General features: G+C 50.5%; 1 protein-coding gene and 1 long non-coding RNA gene across 3 annotated transcripts; one reads left to right on the forward strand and one right to left on the reverse strand.

The window, feature by feature from the left end:
- Positions 1-1,437: 1,437 nt before the first annotated feature.
- Positions 1,438-5,192, reverse strand: LOC132656448 (uncharacterized). The gene is made up of 2 exons (XR_009594212.1): positions 5,097-5,192; positions 1,438-3,499 (listed from the first exon to the last, which is right to left on the reverse strand). It is a non-coding gene; the product is annotated as an uncharacterized LOC132656448 (long non-coding RNA).
- On the forward strand, positions 4,390-12,407 carry Ppp1r3e (protein phosphatase 1 regulatory subunit 3E). Of its 2 annotated transcripts, XR_009594211.1 has the most exons (3): positions 4,390-5,027; positions 5,120-6,045; positions 6,869-12,407. XR_009594211.1 is itself a non-coding variant. In XM_021639594.2 (2 exons), exons 1-2 carry the CDS (start codon positions 4,611-4,613, stop codon positions 5,540-5,542), a joined length of 840 nt encoding a protein of 279 aa, XP_021495269.1. In that variant the 5' UTR covers positions 4,390-4,610; the 3' UTR covers positions 5,543-12,407. The 2 variants fall into 2 exon arrangements, 1 of the variants encoding a protein (XP_021495269.1); XM_021639594.2 differs by having other exon boundaries at positions 5,120-12,407.
- The last annotated feature ends 103 nt before the right edge of the window (positions 12,408-12,510 follow it).

Below are 12,510 nucleotides of genomic sequence, written 5' to 3' on the forward strand. Positions count from 1 at the left end.
CAGCCGTGAGCCACGGTACTTTCTTTACATGTATAACTGTTCTTCTCACCTTATTTCTTAGGCTGTTTAACCCTTATTACGTGAAAAAGGAAGCTGAGGCTTGGAAAGGGTAAATCATTTGCCCAAATCCACACACTAAGGAGAGAAGCTAGGACTTAGCCTAACTCAGTCTGACCTGTAAGTTTGAACGTTGACAGTGCATTGCCTCGAGATGACCTCCTCTTCCCTTTGGCCATCAAGGTTGTTTTATAGTTGGAATGCACAGCAGTTCTGAGTTCTCTGAACACACAGCCTAACCCACTCTTGCACAGTTCTGTACCTTCACTCATACTCATTCTTCTTTGTTCTTGGACTGATCATTCTAGATGCCACCAGGAAGACAGCCCCATTTGTTTTTAGAGACATCCAGTTCAAGGCTTTCCTTTGCAATATGGTTTACTTGAAATAAATAGACTTTGGAGGTTTGTTCTGCAGTGAGGTCTTGTGTGGCCCAGGCTGATCTTGCACTCACTATGGAGATAAAGTTGACCCTGATATCCCTTCTCCTGCACCTCCTGATTAGTGCAGGGATTACACATGTGTACCCCACACTGAATTGTCGCTGTGGTTTTTTTTTTTCCAGACAGGGTTTCTCCGTGGAGCCTTGGCTGTCTTGGACTCACTTTGTAGTCCAGACTGGCGTCAAACTCACAGAGATCCACCTGCCTCTGCCTCCCCAGAGTGTGAATTTGTTTTTATTACTGGTCTTAAGAGACCCTAATAGCTGGGTGGTAATAACACAAGCCTGTAATGCCAGCACTTTGGGAGGCAGAGGCAGGCGGATCTTGATGAGTTTGAGGCCAGCCTGGTCTACAGAGTGAGTTCCTCGACAGACAGAGCTGTGGTTTATTCACATTTGTGTCTTCACAGCCAAATAAGCCAACAGTACCCACTGACTAAATTAATCAGTTGGCACCTCTGGGTAGTCTCCGAGCAGTTCCTATCAGATGTTTAGAGATTATTGCAGTTGCTATTTAAAAAACAGACTAATCTGGAAGATTTGATGTCAGTGTGAGCCTCCAGAAGAGTGGGGTCCTCAGACTCTGTTATCTAGTCCAGAGGTATACAAGGATCTTGCCAGTCCCACAGGATAGAGCCAAAGACAAGCCAAAAACTCCAGGCCATAAACTACTGGGGAGCCTCCTTGGTTTTACTTCAATGCCATATTATTTCACCAGAGCAAGGAGGATCCCTTCAGCTGCCTGACTGTGATATTAATCAGTGCATAATTATTTTACACCTCAGGACACGAAGTAACTCCGTGCATTTTAGGTGTGAAATAAGAAACACAACTCAATGTTGTTATTTATTTTTTTATGAGTCCTAGCTAATGCTGCTGTGAACGCACACACACACACACACACACACACACACACAGAGGAACCACACAGTAAGACATGTAAGTCTCAGGGTTTATTTCCCGTTGAGTCCCTTGTGTAGTCATTTTGTGTTAAGCCACACTGCTACAAATTTATAGACTTCAAGAGCTCAGGGGTAGAGTGTCTGTCCAGCAAGCACGGGCCCTGGCTTCAAACACCCACACCACAAATAAGTTTTCTATGTTTTTGAGGGGCTGAGGGGGAGACAGGGTCTCTCTAAGCCTTGGCTGTCCTGGAACTCACTATGTAGACCAGGCTGGGCTTGAACTCACAGAGATCTGCCTGCCTCTGCTTCCCTGAGTGCTGGGATTAAAGGAGTGTACCACCATGCCCGACCCCATCTTATTATTTAGTTAATTATTTGCTTATCTATTTTGGGTTTTTTAAAAGATTTCTTTATTTTTATGTATATGAGTACTCTATCTGCATATAGAGAAGAGAACACACATCAGAAGAGAACACTGAATGCCACCTTCGCTGTGAGCCGCCATGTAGGGGCTGGGAAATGAACTCTCTCCAGCTCTTATTTTGGGTTTTCAGGATGAGGCTTCTCAGAGTAGCTCTGACTCTCCTGGAATTCACTCTATAGACCAGGAAGGCTTCGAACTCAGAGGTCTGCCTGCTGCTGCCTCCCAAGTGCTGGGATTAAGGGTCACCATGCCCAGCCCTCCTTTTTTTAATTTTTATTTTTTTAATATTAGTTACCGTTTATTAACTTTATATCCCAGCTGTATCCTGCTCCCTCATTCCCTCTCATTCCCACCATCCCTCCCTTTTCTTCTCCCTACCCCTTTCCAAGTCCACTGAGAAGGGAGGTCCTCCTCCCCTTTCATCTGACCCTCGCTTATCAGGTATCTTCAGGCTTGGCTGCAATGTCCTCCTCTGTGGCCTAGCAGGGCTGCTCTTCCCTCCGGTGGAGGAAGGTCAAAGAGCCAGCCATTGAGTTCATGTCAGAAATAGTACTTGTTCCTCTTACTAGGGTATCCACTTGGATACTGAGCTACCATGGGCTACATCCGAGCAGGGGTTCTAGGTTATATCCACACCTGGTCCTTGGTTGGAGAAACAGTCTCATAAAAGACCCCTGTGCCCAGATATATTTGGTCCTTGTGGAGCTCCTGTCTTCTCCAGGTCATACTTCCTTTTGTTAATTAAAAAGATAATTAATTATGTGCTTGTGTGTGTCCATGTAGGGGCTATGGTCATGTGACCGCAGGTGCCCTTGGAGGCCAGAAAGGGCATCGGATTCCCTGGAGTAGGGCATGCTCTTACCACGGGGCCATTTTGAGCCTCTTACCTTCCGCTTCTGTATCAGGTGTCAGCATCAACATTTAATGAAGAGACTAGTATTATCTGTTACCATGTGTGGTTTAATGTTACATAACAACTAAATGGCTAAGAGGGTGGACTCAACCTGTGATTAATATAAAAAAATTAACCCCCCCACCAAAAAAAGAGGGTGGACTCTAGAGTTTAGCTGCTGAAGTACTAATCCCAGCTCCACAATTAGTAACTACGTGACACTGGCAAGGATGGCCCAGCCGTCAGGCACGCACACCACTCTTCTAGAGGACCTTGGTGAATTCTCAGCACCCACTTCTAGCCCCTCACATCTACCGTAACTCCAGCTCCGGGCTATCAGATGACCCCTTCTGGCCTCTGTGGGCACCTGCACTACTAAATATACAACCCCCAACACATAATTTAAAAATAAAAGAAATCATTGGAAAAAAATCAGTAGATGCTGGGCTGTGGTGGCTCTCGCCTGTAATCCCAGCACTTGGGAGGCAGAGATAGGCGGATCTCTGAGTTCGAGGTCAGCCTGGTCTGCATAGTGAGTTCCAGGACAGCCAAGGTCACACAGAGAAACCCTGTCAAAAACAAAAACAAAAACAAAAACAAAAAAGAGGGGCTGCAGAGATGGCTCCGTGGTTAAAAGCACTGGCTGCTCTTCCAGAAGTCTGGATTCCGGCAACCACCTCGTAGGTGGTGGCTCCCAACCATCTATAATGTGATGTGGTGCCCTCTTCTGGCATACAGGTGTACATGCAGACAGAGCACTCATACGTAGATACGTAGATCTTAAAAAGAAAAAAAAAACATCGGTAGATAAGTTAGAAAACCTTTTACACACATTTTCACAAGTACGTTTTTCAAAAATGAAACGGAAAATAGCCGGTCCTGTGTCCTTCCTGGAAGCTCAGCTCAGTAACTGGGAGGCCGTTCATGTATAAAAACTGCCTGAGCCAGGTACGGTGGCACACGCCTCCTGTAATCCCAGCACTCAGGAGGATCTCTGGGAGTTCGAGGCCAGCCTGGTCTACAAAGCGAGTCCAGGACAGCCAGGGCTACCCAGAGAACCCTGTCTCGAAGAAGCAAAAACAAAAGTAAAAACAAAACAAAAAAACCTGTCGTGAATCAGAAACAGCCTCCATTCTTGAAAAGATGTACAGTTAGGGATTAGAACTTTTTTTTTTTTTAACGAGTGAGAAGACCAAGGTCCAGAGAAGGTAGTCCTTTCTCTAGGTCACACAGCAGGGGACATAAGACTGGAAGCTAGGTGTTCCCACTACTCTTCTTTAGCAGCCAGTGTGACAACACCGCGCATGCTTTTGAGTCTTCGACCTAGAATTCGTGTCCTTTCTTTCATTACACCCATCATCACCCCAGTCTCAAACCTGTAGCCTGGCCTTAAGAAAAACACTGAGCCCCAAACAGAGTTAAACCCTTAGCACTTTGAACTTTTCCGTGCAAGAAAACGAAAGATTACTCCTTCCTCCCTGCTTTAACCTTTCTCATACTGGAGTAACTCATCTGGGACCCCAAGGATGGAGTCAGTCCCGCCCCCTGGTGCAGCCTTGAAGATGGATGCGAGCCACCTGTCAGAGGGCTGTGGGCGGGGGCCGGGTCAGCGAGGCCCGCAGAACCAAAGGGTGAGCGCCGTTGAGCGCACGCTCAGAGCAGACAACTGGAAGCAGGAGGACGGATGGCGGGACCTCGGGGCTGAGCGCCCAAGGGAGGGAAAGGTGCTCAAGGAAACCGAGCAAGCCGGGTACCCGAGGTGACAGCAAGGAGAGTCCACGGCCAGCAGCTGCCAGGCCGCCCTGCACCTTATGCTCCGACGCAGAGCAGGCGGGAGAGCGAGGACGCGCAGGCCCCTGCGCGCCGGCCCCGCTGGGGAGCAGGGGTGACATGTCCCACGAGCGACCTCCGCGCACCGACATCCCCCGCAACCTGAGCTTCATAGCGGCGCTGACCGAGCGCGCCTACTACCGCAGCCAGCGGCCGAGCCTCGAGGAGGAGTCGGAGGAGGAGCCGGGGGAGGGCGGGACCCGGCCGGGCGCCCGCTCGCGGGCACACGTTCCGGGCCGGGGGCGGAGGGCCCGCTCGGCACCCGCAGGTGGCGGCGGGGCGCGGACGGCCCGCAGTCGCAGCCCGGACACTCGCAAGAGGGTGCGCTTCGCCGACGCGCTGGGGCTGGAGCTGGCCGTGGTGCGCCGCTTCCGCCCGGGGGAGCCGCCCCGGGTGCCCCGCCACGTGCAGATGCAACTGCAGAGGGACGCCTTGCGCCACTTCGCACCGTGCCCGCCGCGCGCCCGCGGCCTCCAGGTAGGCGCCCGCCGTGTCCCGCCCTCCCCCACCCCCAGCCTTCTGGCCCCGGGTCCGGCCCTGACCCACCTCCCCGGCCTCTCCCCTTGCAGGAGGCGCGCACCGCCCTGGAGCCTGCGCTGGAGCCCGGCTTCGCCGCCCGGCTGCAAGCGCAGCGCATCTGCCTGGAGCGCGCCGACGCGGGCCCCTCGGGCGTGGCCGGGAGCGCGCGCGTGCTGGACCTGGCCTACGAGAAGCGCGTGAGCGTGCGCTGGAGCGCGGACGGCTGGCGCAGCCTGCGGGAGTCGCCCGCCTCCTACGCCGGCCCGGCCCCGGCCCCGCCGCGGGCCGACCGCTTCGCCTTCCGCCTGCCTGCGCCTCCGGTCGGCGGCGCGCTGCTCTTCGCCCTTCGCTACCGCGTAACCGGCCGCGAGTTCTGGGACAACAACGGCGGCCGCGACTACGCGCTGCTGGGGCCCGAGCACCCTGCCGGCGCCGGGGTCGCGGAGCCCCAGGGCTGGATCCATTTTATTTGAGGCTGGGCTCCTGCCGGCCACAGCAGGGGGGAAAAACCGGAGGCACCTAGGCGTGGGGGGCTGGGGAGGGCGCTGTGGCTCCAGGAACCGGGGGACCACCGTTGGCAGATGAGTGGCGAGGGGTCCCAGCGAGTCGAGCGGAGGTGGCTTGAAACCCGCCTTCGAAACTCGGAGAGATTGGGGTAGCTGTAAGTGTGAGAACTCAAGAAAGGAGAAAGGAGGCCCAGAAGGGCTCTGGAAGGTCAAGACTCCTTGGGCTCGGAAGCGTTGTGGATTGAGGAGTCTTGATGTGTGAAGTCCAGCCCAGTGAAGTCACTCGGATTGCTTCCCTCTTATTGGCCTTATCACCTCAGCTCCCATATCCTGCCGTCCTGTCTTCACCTGAGCCGAAATTGCCTTGCTTCACCCCAGGAATTTGACCATTGCCCCTGACAGTAGGACAGGATTTCCTCGGCCCTCAGCAGTTCGTGGCTTCAAGCTTCCGGAGTGGGGGGTTATGTCAGGTTGTACTTTTTGAGTTCCTTCAGCCACCAGGCAAGCCTCCTTAGGAATAAAGATGGTGGCAAAAGGAACTCCAGGCCTGCCCTTATAGCCAAATAGTGAGGCATCTGGGCTTCCAGAAAGATGAATGCCAGCCTTACTTTTCAAACCTCTGAGCACTTTATGGACTGTTTGGCAAGGGACAGCGAATCACGAAAATCACTACGGATATATTCTTTGTGCCTCTTAAGAGAGGAAAAAACCCACCACTAAGCATCTCAATGATTGAGCAGGTTTCTTTTTGTCTTTGGGCTCTAGTTTCCTCCGTGAGAAATTAGGTGGCTCCTAAGGCTACCCTTTTGTTGTTGTTGTTTGTTTGGACAGGGTCTCTAGTCCAGGCTGGCCTCCAGCATCTCAAGCCTCCTGCCCTAACCTCTGCCGTGTGGGCTTATTGGTGTGACCACTGTACCTCAGGAGCTACTTTTTGGCATTTTTTTAATCTGTTCGTAGCACAGTGCAGGTTAGACATCCTCCAATGTGTAAAGACCACAGAGCAGGCCAGCTATGGTGGCACACACTGGGGCACTGAGTTTGAGGCCAGCCAGGGCCACATGATTACCAAGCTATCCTGGGTTACGTGGGACTGTCTCAGAAAATTAAAAAAAAGAACCAAGGCTCACCCAGCACTTTGAACCTGTGACTGCAGAAGAGGATAGTTCCTCATGTTTTGGGGGCACAAATGATCCAGGACCCAGGAATCGACCAGCAGATAGCCTCAGTGCATTCCATAGCTCCTGGCCATACCTCACTCTGTGACCTTTGGTTTTTGCTCTTTTTCCTCCACAGACTTCCAGCCTGGGTCCCCTCAGAAAATGGAGAAGAGTATTGCTGTTAGGGGAAGTGATGTTTGGGAGCCTCAGAATGAAGCAGTGCTTGAACTCTGTTGGAGAAAACATTATGGGCATAAGAAATAGGAAACAGGAATGTCAGCAGTTTGAGAACTAAATGGCACCAGAAGGTGGCACTTTAATCCCTATCCTGAGCCGATGAAATGGAAAGCCCTGAGCCTTCCATGATACCCGTTAACACTTGCACTTCATATCTTTAGGTGGGAGTCAGGCTGGGCTCTCTGCTAGACATCCCCCAATCCCTACTGTAGCTTTTCTCCGAGGCCAGAGTTGAGCCACCTTCCTCAGCCACCTCCTTGACGCTTCTCCCAAGGAGAAAGAATTCCTGTTACCACTGGACAAGGACTTACCAGGTAACTGGTTTCTGGCATCCCATTGCTTTGCCAGCTTCTCGAAGGACAGTTTCTCCCTCCCCCTCCTGTGTGTCAGGTACCCACACATACATTCAGAATTCAGTTTGGGGCTTGTTCCTTTGCCCCTCCAGTCATTCCTCAGACAAATGCCTGTTTAAGCTGTGAAGAAGACTCACATATCCAGTGGATCTCCGTCAGGTTCAGCATAGTAAAGGGAGGAGTCATCCTTGGAAACTGCCAGACAGTGCACTCTCTAGTGTCCAAAACTAGACACTAGGGCACTGGGTTGACATTCAGTTGTGACCTCATTCCTAACGTGTGCGTGTTACCTGTAGCCCCCATCTAACTTCTGCTGAATGTGTGCTACGTGCATGTTTAAGTGGCACGGTGACTCGAGTGTTATGGTCCCTGTTTGAGAAATAAGTCTAAGCTCAGCAGTTTGTTCAGGATGGCCTCGTTGTGAGCCCAGGAAGTCCCCACAGTCTCGGTGTAACCATGGTGGTATGTATTTTTTATTTGTTTAAGAACAAAATTAAAAACTTTGCTCTATAACTATCATCTGTCATCGGGAGAGACCGCCATTCTTATCATGCTGTGCCTTCCTGTCCTCCAAGGGCCACAGACGTTTTTCCTGCTGTCTCCCGTGCTAGCATCGCAGCTCTGCAGCTCTGCAGGGTCGGCAAATCCCGCCTGCCTGCTAGAGAACTTGGGAACCTCCATAAGTGCCAGCTCTCCAGTGGGGTTCTCTTCTGGCTGAAGCCTACCCTCCATGCCACCGAATGTGCCTCCCACCCTCCCCCTCCGTTACCCTTGCCTTGGTAAATTCGTTGATGTTTCCTTGAGAAAGGTTCAGACTTAGGGCAGCTGCTAGGCAGTTTTTGCTGGACTCCCTCCCCAGGACCTCTGGAAGTACCAAGTGGATGAATGTGAGCTGAGGCTAGGGTCACAGGTCATCCTGTTTGCTGAGCTTTTTCTGTAAGAGGTGCTGTGGCTTGTTCACACCCCCATTCTCAGCATTGTAGACAAACAGGACTCTTCCATTTTGTTTGTGTGTTTGGTTATGCTTTTTTTTGTTTGTTTTTTTTTGTTGTTGTTGTTGGGGTTTTTGGAGGTGAGGAGCTGAGACAAGGTTTCTCTGTGTAGCCCTGGCTGTCCTGGAACTCTGTAGATCCACCTGCCTCTGCTTCCTGAGTGCTAGGATTAAAGGTGTATGCCACTACCGCCCGGCATCTTGTTCTTTATTGAGGTGCTGCAGCATTTAAGAATAAGCTGGCACTTTTCCCCAGTCCCCAAAGTTGCGCCTAGACTGAGCTTCCTCCTTGTACACACAAATAATAGCAGCCTCATTCTTGGAACCCTAGACAACAAACTGTTGGTGACCACAAGCCTTGTAAAATGGGGGGAGGGGAGCTACAACACACTGTCTTGAATGGTATTTGTGTGCCTAGTCCTGAGATTCCCAGAAGGCATTTCTTGCCCAGATGTCACTTCCCTGGCACACAGGTTTAAGATTCTCCTTTCCCTTCCCTTCCCCTGACCTAGAGCAGCAGAATCATAAACCCTGCCACCTACAAATCAAGTGAGACCCCTTTTTTTTAATTAATTTATTTTTTTTAATAAATTACAGTTTATATACTTCGTATCCCTGCCGTAGCCCTCTCCCTCATTCCCTCCCAATCCCACTCTCCCTCCCTCATCTCCTCCCATGCCCCTCCCCAAGTCCTCTGATAGGGGAGGTCCTCCTCCCCTTCCATCTGACCCTAGTCTATCAGGTCTCATCAGGACTGGCTGCATTGTTTTCCTCTGTGGCCTGGTAAGGCTGCTCCCCCCATCAGGGAGAGGTGATCGAAGAGCCAGTCACTGAGTTCATGTCAGAGACAGTCGCTGCTCCCCTTACCCTGAAGAGTATGGCCAGGGAGAACTGCAGCCGTCAACACCCACTCCCAACCCCCTGCTGCCATAGCCCAGTCACACATGGAAAATAGTATTTGCTAACTAGGATTCACTTTAGTCATCAGAAGGCACCGCAGTGGATGGAGGCTTTCTCTGTGGTTTCCGTAGGCTGGAAAGTGCGGTGAGAGGACACTACTGTCCTTGAAGAATGCGAGCAGAAACCTCTCCCTTCCTGCAGACCCCAGCGCGGTCCCTATAGCTGCCTGCCTCATAGCCCTCCAGCTGGCACCTCTTTCATTCTCCCTCTGTGATATTTTGACTTCAGAGACATGGTCCTGCTTAGCCTAGCCTAGTGTCAAACTTGTAAAGCACTTCCTGCCTCACTCCCCCAAGGGCTAGGATGAAGACTTGTCCAATGCCTTCATAATAAGCCCTACTGCCTCAACTTCCAACTCAACTCCCACTTTTTTTTTTAAAGACAGGGTTTCTCTGTGTAGCCTTCGCTGTCCTGGACACATTTTTTAGACCAGGCTGACCTCAGACTCACAGAGATCTGCCAGCTGCCTCCCCAAGTGCTGGGATTACAGGCGTGCACCACCCCGTCTGGCTCAACTCTCACATTCTTGCTTCCAGCTTGTGTTTGTCGGGAGCTCCTGGTGCCTGCCATTCACAAAGCCTTGTCTGTAGAGATCCTGGGTTCAGGTTCCTTTCCAGAGAACGGGAGTCCTGAAATGGGAAGTGATGTCAGTAGCGTCAGAATGCAGCAGTGTGCTTCAAAGCTTGGGCTTGGCTTTGCTCCTCCTGTTACGGCAAGGGCAAAGATGGAAAGGTTTCTTTTAAACTGGGCGTGGTGCCGCACACCTTTAACCCCATCATTGAGGGGGCAGAGGCAGGTGGATTTCTGTGAGTTTGTCCTGTGGACCTCCCCAAACTGTTCTCTCCAGCCCCTCCATGCAGCCTGTGTACTGTGCCAGCCCGAAGCCCGCTAGTATTGCACCTCACTTCAGCTTCCTCGAGTAGCTGCAAAACTGTATTTGAAATAAAAATAAATATCAGGGCGAGCAGGGTGGATGGTGGCACTTGCCTTTATTCCCATAATCCCAGCACTTGGGAGGCAGTTAGACGAATCTCTATGAGTTCGAGGCCAGCCTGGTCGAGTTCCAGGACATCTAGGGCTACACAAAGAAACCATGTCTCCAGTACCACTTCATATTCTGTTTTTGTTTGTTTAGTTACTCCTGTTATATTGCTGTGGCTGGCCAGGTCCTGTGTAACCCAGGCTGATGTTGAACTCATAATTCTACCTCTTCCTGAATGACATGCTTGAACCAATGTACCTAGTTATTACTTAATTTTTATTCCACTTGTGGAAGTTGGAGGATAATTTGGGGAGTCAGCTTTTTTCCTTTCACTATGTGGGTCCTGGGGATAGAACTCAGATCTTTAGGTTTTGCTGCAAGTACCTTAGTCAGGGCTTCTCTTGCTGCGGTGAAACCCATGACCAAAAGGCAAGTTGGGGAGGAAAGGGTTTATCCAGCTTACACTTCCACATCACGGTTTATCATCAGAGGAAGTCAGGACAGGAACTCAACTGACCGGGAAGGAACCTGGTGGCAGCAGCTGATGCAAAGGCATGGAGGGGTGCTGCTTACTGGCTTGCTCCTCTTAGCTTGCTCAGCCCGCTTTCTTAGAGAACCAGGACCCCCCCTGGGGAGGGTAACATCCGCATTGACTGGGGCCTCTTCAATCAATGACCACAGGTTTGCTATAGCCTGATCTTACAGGGGCATTTTCTTTTTCTTTTTCCTCCCTCCTTCCCTCCCTCCCTTCCTCCCTCCCTCCCTCCCTTCCATCCCTCTCTCCCTCCCTTCCTCCCTCCCTCCTTCCCTCCCTTCCTTCCTTTCTTCCTTCCTTCCTTTTTGCTTGTTTTGTTTTCTTTTTTTTGAGACAGGGTTTCTCTGTATAGTCTTGGCTATAGGCCAGGCTGGCCTCCAATTCAGAGATCCACCTGTCTCTCACTGCTGAGTGCTGGGATTAAAGGCATGCACTACCACCTGGCCAGAAGGCATTTTCTTAATTGAGGTTCCTTCCTCTCAGATGACTTTAACTGTGTCAAGCTGACATAAAACTAGCCAACATAGTACCTTTACCCCTGAGATATATATACCACCCACACTGGAGTCCTTTGACCATGTAAAAGCTGGGCAAGAAAGAGGTACAGAAATAGCTTGGGAAAAGCTATTTCCTCTCCTGTCAGGATGCTTCATTGTTTGGGGGTTCTCTAAGTTACATCCCCATCCTTCGGCAGTGGAAGAGTGAAGTTTTCTGTGATAAAGGTAACTCTGAAGTAAAGTAGGAACAATGTAACGAAGGAAAACAAGGACATTCAATCCAGAATGGACAGAAATAAATCATAAAGGGAAGAAGTCCTTGAAAAGGATCATCAACAGAATTGGTTCCCACCCATCTGAATGATAAAATAATGGAATTAGTTAGCCACAGAGGATGAGACACCAACAGACCCATGTTTGTAGTGTAAGTAGAGCCATCGGATCTAGGGTAAACATTAGAATGAAATAGTTGTTTTTCAGTGTATCTAGGGTAAATATAGAATGAGCCGGTATGCTTAGACCTTGAAGGACTCATTGTGGAGAGCGATGCTTGTTATCTGTGATTTGTACAGTTTTCCTGAAGGAGCTTCGCAGCCTTGACGTGACTTTGGCCACAACAGTCCGAGCACACCTGGAATGTCTTGCAGGGCGCACGGAGGTCTTTTTCTTCGCTAAACATATAGATTAGATCAGGTGCTTTGGTATGAGGAACTTGTTCTACTAAAAACAAAAAATCTTCTGTGTAACAGAGTTGCAGGATATTTGATCACACTGTGAACTCGGGGAATTGTGTTCTTTACTGGAAAAAAAAAAGGAAAACTGTTTCTGCTTGAATACTGTAAACAGGATTAAATAAAATCAACCATAGGTCAAGAGGCAGAGCAAGGAACCAGTTGACAAGAAGTGGACATAGCATTTTAAGGAAAAAAAAAAAAAACGGAAAGAGGAAATCAGGAGGAAGGACAGAGAGATGCTCAGGAAGTAGAAGGGAAGGGATATGTAGTTTAAAGGAAATTGTTTGAGACTGTGTGGGAGAGTGGGCATTCCTTCTACATCCGCTAAGGAAGGTCAGCTGGGTGCTCTCTCTGCCTCTCTGAGCTAGCAGGGGTTCACCCCAGCATCTGGCTCCTGAGTCTTTGTTGGTAAAATGGAATGACTGAGATTTTAAAACAGCATAAGTATGCCTTTGTGTGGCTGTTCAAGATTCAGGCCGCAGAGGCTGG

The sequence above is a fragment of the Meriones unguiculatus genome, chromosome 9 (assembly GCF_030254825.1).
Source record: "Meriones unguiculatus strain TT.TT164.6M chromosome 9, Bangor_MerUng_6.1, whole genome shotgun sequence".
In the NCBI taxonomy this organism is placed as follows: domain Eukaryota; kingdom Metazoa; phylum Chordata; class Mammalia; order Rodentia; family Muridae; genus Meriones; species Meriones unguiculatus.